This window comes from Mya arenaria, chromosome 8, assembly GCF_026914265.1.
Source record: "Mya arenaria isolate MELC-2E11 chromosome 8, ASM2691426v1".
NCBI classification, from domain to species: Eukaryota; Metazoa; Mollusca; class Bivalvia; order Myida; family Myidae; genus Mya; species Mya arenaria.
The window spans coordinates 36,926,691-36,933,314 of record NC_069129.1 but is presented as its reverse complement, the minus strand read 5'-3'; the positions used below and the strand labels follow the sequence as shown (position 1 = coordinate 36,933,314).

The window sequence follows — 6,624 nt, the reverse complement described above, 5'->3', positions numbered from 1 at the left end:
GCGCGATGACGTCAACGTCATCTTATATTAAACGTGTTACGTATAAGAAATACGAACTCGTTACACTATAAACCCGGAGATAAGCGACGTCATGTGATAAAATACATTGCTAGTAAATCCAAATCATAATGTTGTAATGTAAAAAACTAAATTCAAATGACAGGGCTCATCATAACTTCTCTGATCATGGTCATTTCAGCACGATTACGACTCGAGTAACTTTGTAAAAGTCGGACCATGTCTGACTTTTACCTTGCCCGTCTCAAGCTAAGATTCTTGCTCAATCTAAAATAAAAATCGAATTAATCCCTGAATTTCATTGACCGTTTGTTCTAGTCAAAGTATTGACTACCGGTGCATTTTATATGTTCTGACTTTAAGAAGTTCAGATTGAGCAAGCTCTCTGCTCAAGAAGTTAAGTAAACTGGAACCTTTTACTGTAAATTAAGATTTAAAACGAATTTGCTCAACTATATGGATTCCCTTTTTGTGTTTTAGATATGCACAAGGAAGATACAGCTCTCTTCAGGCTAAGTGTTTTCCACATACCAATGGCTGAGATACTCCGTAAAAGACGACGGGCTCTACTGTGCACCATGCCACGTTTTTTCCGGGCCAGATCCACGGAGTAAAGCTCTAGTAAAACATCAGCTGATGGACTGGAGCAATGTTGTAAAAGTAGTTGGAAACCACGACAAGTCAGAGGGTCACCTTTCTCAATGTGAGGCGGCTGATAACTTCATCGCAGTCATGAGTGGCCAGAAGAAAGATATAGAGCGCTGTTTGTCCAGTCAATATAATTCCATTGTTGAGAAAAATCGACAAATTCTAGTTAGTATTGTCGAGGCTATAATTTTCTGCGGCAAACAGAACATTGCACTGAGGGGACATGGAAACGAAAAGGGGAACTTCACTGCATTACTCAAATTCCAAGCAAAACACGACTCGGCTCTAAGAGAGCACATTGAGCATGGGGACCCAAGATCAATGTACCTTTCACCAAAGATTCAGAACGAATTAATAGGCATCTGTGGTAAACAAATATCCGATGAAATCGTGTCTGCCTGCAACAAGTCCCAATGTTTCGAGTTTATCGCCGACGAAGCTACAGATGCCAGCACGATGGAGCAAATGGCGCTCTGTTTAAGGTTTTACGATTCGTCAAAACATGAGCTTTGTGAAGAATTTCTTGGTTTCGGAGAGTGTCAGTCCACTACAGGGGAAGCACTGGCAGATGCCTTTATTGTCAATCTGCTTGGCGCAAACGTACAGATTGAGAAAAAGAGAGGTCAAGGGTATGATGGAGCGGCAAACATGTCCGGAAATCACAAAGGGGTTCAAGCCAGGATTAGTGCCCGTATTCCAGGTGCAGTATATACTCACTGCAAGGCACACAGCCTTAACCTGGCCATCATACATGCGTCGGAGGAGGTTTTTGCCAGAAACATGATGTCCGTAGTACAGACGATAGCGTTGGCCTTCAATTACTCGGCAAAGAGATTGCTTCATTTCAAAGAAAACCTCAACAACGACAACGTGTGCCGTGAAGAAATGGAAAGTCGAACGAAGTTGCAGTCCTTGTGCGAGACTCGGTGGGCCGCCAGATCCGACGCCTTGCATACATTCCTCTGTTCTTACAGGTAAGCTTTGCTAATATTGTTATTAGCCGCATTAAACAAACACACACACTTAGTGAGGTAATTGCTGAGTGTTGGTCACACTCATTCTTAATACTCGTAAATTACGATTTAAAATCTATATGAAGAACAGGGGAGATATTTTTCAAACTGTGCTGAGCCGCCAACTGATCTGTTTCTTCACTGTTCGCAAATTTCCGAAATTAGTTTTTCATATGACATAACCCATATACACTTTTGAATTAAAAACAGATATGTCATCATAACTGCTTATCTCTTACCAATGTATGAGCTCATCTCTTAAAACTGTTATTAAGGAACAATGAGGAATAAATTACATGGTTATTCTGTCGCTGACATATTTTAAGGTTGCGGTCGGGACTAGTTTTAGATACAATATTTTAACGAAAATAAATGATGGGATGTATAAATAAACTTTGACTATTCCGAAACGTGGAGGAATAAATTAACTTTGACCATTCCGAAATGGTTAACGCGGGAATAAAAGTGGCTGAAAACTAGTGCAGTCACAGATCAGACGCCACCTTTTATGGCGGTGTCTGGTCTGTGACTGCACCTTTCCAAATGCGCATTTAAGCAACTTCGGTGGCGAAAGGGTTAAGCAGGATGATCTCGGTCTTCATAGCGTAGGACTTGTTATTGCGTTTAAAGTCGTGCTTAACAGGATACGCATTATTGTGTTTATGCCATCTACAGCTTAATTATAGATCAAATTTTCTAGTATCACTAACCAACCAAGAATTAACTGAAATATTTTTGAAAGCTGCGAAACCAAAAACGAAACCATATCCACATTAGTGTTTCAACACAAGCTACATCGTGAATATATGTATATGGTAAAGCTTTTTCCAGAACTGTGGTGACATCCCTCGAAGAGTTAGCTAACAACTATGGTGACTCGAAGGCAGCAGGATATAACCATTCAATCCAGAATTTCAGCTTCATCGTCACCTTGGTTGCTGTTGAGCATGTATTGTCCGGATTGGTACGCCTGTCTAAGCTTTTGCAGGACAAGTCGTGTGACCTCTTAGAAGCTGCCAGTGAAGCTCGTTTTGTCATAGCGATGCTACAGGTAATCTTTAAACCTTTACTTCATAAACATTGTTAGACTCTTTTACAATAACATATATGAAGACAAGGAAAACTATCTAGCAAAAAGGGCGACAACAAACTAAACGGCAAAGGCTTCAAACTTCTAGTGAATGGGTTTAAACGATTATATACTTTTTAAAGGGCGACCAGTTATAGTTTTATGCGCAGCGCAGCAGGAACCACCGTTCGCTATGTGCGACCAGGGTATTCACGTTGCACTGCCTTTCTGTGCCGTCTGGTCTTGATCTGATTGGGTGGCTGTTTGTTTTGCATGTGGTGTGCCCTGCAAGACCTTCAATCTACTTTTGATATGCCCTTTTATCACATAAATACTCTTATCTTCGATTTGAGAACAATTCACGGAACATGTGTGATAACAAAAAACGAAGTGAATTCGTACGCACCGCATTTCATACACAAAACTGATTAGGTAATAACAATAATCCGTCACTCGTTTTCTTTGGAGATCCAGATTTCTTAAGTTCGTCTCGAGAAAGACATTTATTAACCTCGCAAATTGTCTCGGTTAATAGCTGTTAATTTCTAGACCCATTTAAGAAATGTTGATCTCCAAAGAAAACCCATGACGGATCGTATATTTCTCAAATAGTTTTATTAAGCATTTACACAGCTTCTGACACAAGGTGTCATTTTGTTCATCTAGTAGATATTCAGAGCTGCCATTTTCTACAGCTATTAAATATGCGTTTACGGTTGTTTTTGTGTAGTACATCCTGTATAAATTCTTTTTTAGGCTGAACGTAACGATGCCGACGTATGGGATGCGCTTTACGACAAGTCAGTATCAACTGCACACGACGTCGATGTAGAGCCGTCGGTCCCACGGCGATTTGGACGTCAAGTTCACAGACCGAACGCCCAAGCAGAGACCCCTTCCCAGTACTGGAAGACAAACATGTACCTGCCGTTCATAGACCATTTACTTTTTGATCTAGACGCACGGCTGTTGAAAGGCAATGGACGGTACAAAGCACAGTATCAGCTGCCTCCAAAGGTAGTGTAATCAAGGAAAAACGAATAGTTTGTGCTGCAATGCACCAATCATAAAACTACATTGGTAATACCATGTAGGTTTTAACCCGTTCACTGCCTTACCCCGAGTATCGTTATATATTCAAACAACTTAGATCCGAATGAGACGCCGAGTAGCTCGGCGTCTCATTTGGATCCAAGTTGTTTGACATTTTCACAATGATATTACCAAAAGGTCGAGGGAGTGTGAGAAAACAAAATCGGAAGTTGAAAAAATATCGCGCATGTACACGACTTGCCTGCCCGTGAACGGGTTAATATCTGAATACATTAATACTGTATGTGAGCTGATTCATCACGTGCGTTTTTACCAAATAATCGTGTAGCATTTATGCTAACTTATTTACATGCGCATGCATTTAAGATATTAAAATTAAATAATTATTGATCGTTTCCACAATAATAATAAAATCCTAATGAAACAAATGAAACCCTTTAATCTAATAAGCACCGGATCATTGGCCGCATATATTTAAATGGCATAAGTGCGAAAATACAATAAAGATTTATTTGCAGGTCGACGGTCTCACCCATGCCGTAACGATAGAAATATTCCAGGAGTTCAAGTAAGACCTGCCAGATGACGAGCCGACTTTCGAGCGAGAGTGTCAACGTTGGACAGCGAAGTGGACTGTAACTTCACCTGCTCCCTACTCAACCATGACAACTGAGCGAATGTCAGGCCTGTGTTTGATGAACATTTACAGCGAACGCAATATCAACGCCGAACATGTCGTTGACATATTTGCAAGAAAAATAGATCGTCGCCTGGCTCTTTTATTCAGAATTTAATAACCATTGTTATGCACAGTGCCATATTTAGGGAATAGATCCGCTAAAGACAGGTTGACTGTATCTTATTCTAAGACGGTCATTAACAAACACTATTGAAGATTATTAATGACAGCTGGAGGCTTAATGCCAAAAGAAACTATTCTAGAACGCTCTTATAAAAGCGTTCTGCATTAATTGAACACCTTTTTCAAAGACCACACTGTCCTAGTTTTTGGTTTTGACTGGTCGCTTAAAACTGGTTTGACTGTATTTCTTCCTAATATCCTACCGATAACTATTATGTAACATGTTGTTGAAGTCTAGGTAATATATTGCATTCGCTTCTTCAGTTTAAGATTTTTTTTAACTTTTTTGCTTTTAAATTTAGTCCAATCAAAACACTCATGCTTAACAATTAAGAAAAACATAATCTTAAGAAGATACTGGAATATGAGCTTATCAGAAGAGTAAGAAATAACTGATCCGATTACGATAGTTGTATGCCTGAGTGATAAATTTCATGTAAACGCCACAGCAAAGCACATTAGCAGGTGCGTTTATTTATCATGTTTACAAATCGTCAGGTGTGCATGAATACAAGTTCGATGATATGCTGATTGTTATCATCATTTTAGTCCCCTGAAAGAACATATATTTTCCCCTACATTTTAAAAGTAAAATAATTAAGTGTAGATCTATTTGTGTTAAGTTACAATATTTTATTAACTTATCTAGATAGTGTTAAGCATAGCATGGAGACAGTTTCAGTCTCCGCATGTGGTTAAATATACCGGTGAGGTGCGCAAGCCTTTCTGGTCAACGCAATATCTCAATTATTCAGCGGATTGGATGTTAAATAGAGACGCCACCCATCACCCCAGATCTTTTTGTTTATTTAAATCAAATACAAGTATTGATTTTTGGAAAAAATAATAAAAAAATATCAGGCTAAACAATGTTAATTAAGGTAAATATTCATATATTTGTATGCTTTTATACGTGCCAAAAGGCCCCTAGATAGCACCAAATGCGATGTTGGATTTCAAAATTTTCCGGGGACATGCCCCCGGACCCCCCTAGACTGTGCGTATCCTAGATTTTGACCTAGGTACGCCCCTGTACATACTAATCCCGTTTGCGTAGAACTTCAGATTGATCGGTGTTTAATAAGCTGTAAAAATCTTCTTATTCCGTACCATTAGAATATCAATTAAATAAATATTGCGTTCGTATGTCATCATATTTACCACGTATAAAGAAAGCATGGTATTCACAGTCTAAAACAGAAATCCAAACAAAACCCACAAACACGTTATTCGCATTGGGTATGGTTATGCCTGCCAGTTTTAATTAATAATTTTTGTCTTGAACATCGAAATTTGCTAAAGACTAAAAGTAGAAAACGTTCTACATTGAACACAATTTCGAATTCTTTGTGATGAAAACACCGACTCGAACATTAAAAGATGCTATAACCTAATTGCCACACACAAGTAGTATATTCTTAATATAAAATGTAACGTGCGACGTTAAACAAACACCAACAGATCCCTTCAGAGAAAAGCATGCTCGACCCCGAAGGGGTCCGCTGGTCTTTATATACAGTTAATTCTCAATCCACACAAAGCCCAGGCTTTGGTAACTTGCATATTACCAACCAAGTAAACATACGTACTATGAACGTACTTCCGTTTATAACGGAATGTTATGAACGCACATCCGCCGCCTACAGCGGACCGTTACATTACTTTACCGACTCGTCTTGGTCTGGGAAACTCAAGAGTAATGCAACCCCGTTCCGGCACTTATCAACGTCCCACCACTGCCACCATTTGTAACGTGCGACGCCAAGCAAACACCAACAGATCCCTTCAGAGAAAAGCATGCTCGACCCTGAAGGGGTCCACTGATCTTTATATACACTAACTTTTCTATTCTCACAGAGCCCGGGCTTTGCTAATTTGCATATTACCAACCAAGTTAACATCCGTTCTATGAACGCACTTCCGTTTATAACGGAATGTTATTATGAACGCACATCCGCCGC

At 39.5% G+C, this 6,624-nt stretch overlaps 1 protein-coding gene across 1 annotated transcript; it reads left to right on the top strand.

Moving 5' to 3' along the window:
• Positions 1-654: 654 nt before the first annotated feature.
• On the top strand, positions 655-4,373 carry LOC128244164 (zinc finger MYM-type protein 1-like). Its single transcript, XM_052962180.1, has 4 exons — positions 655-1,640; positions 2,511-2,730; positions 3,505-3,765; positions 4,320-4,373. The coding sequence occupies exons 1-4, from the start codon at positions 655-657 to the stop codon at positions 4,371-4,373; spliced, it is 1,521 nt and encodes a 506-aa protein (XP_052818140.1).
• Positions 4,374-6,624: the final 2,251 nt, after the last annotated feature.

Coding starts and splice junctions, on each gene's coding strand:
- LOC128244164 (XM_052962180.1), top strand. CDS start 655: ATGGACTGGAGCAATGTTGTAAAAGTAGTTGGAAACCACGACAAGTCA. Junction 1,641..2,510: donor ACATTCCTCTGTTCTTACAG/GTAAGCTTTGCT, acceptor AGCTTTTTCCAG/AACTGTGGTGACATCCCTCG. Junction 2,731..3,504: donor TTGTCATAGCGATGCTACAG/GTAATCTTTAAA, acceptor ATTCTTTTTTAG/GCTGAACGTAACGATGCCGA.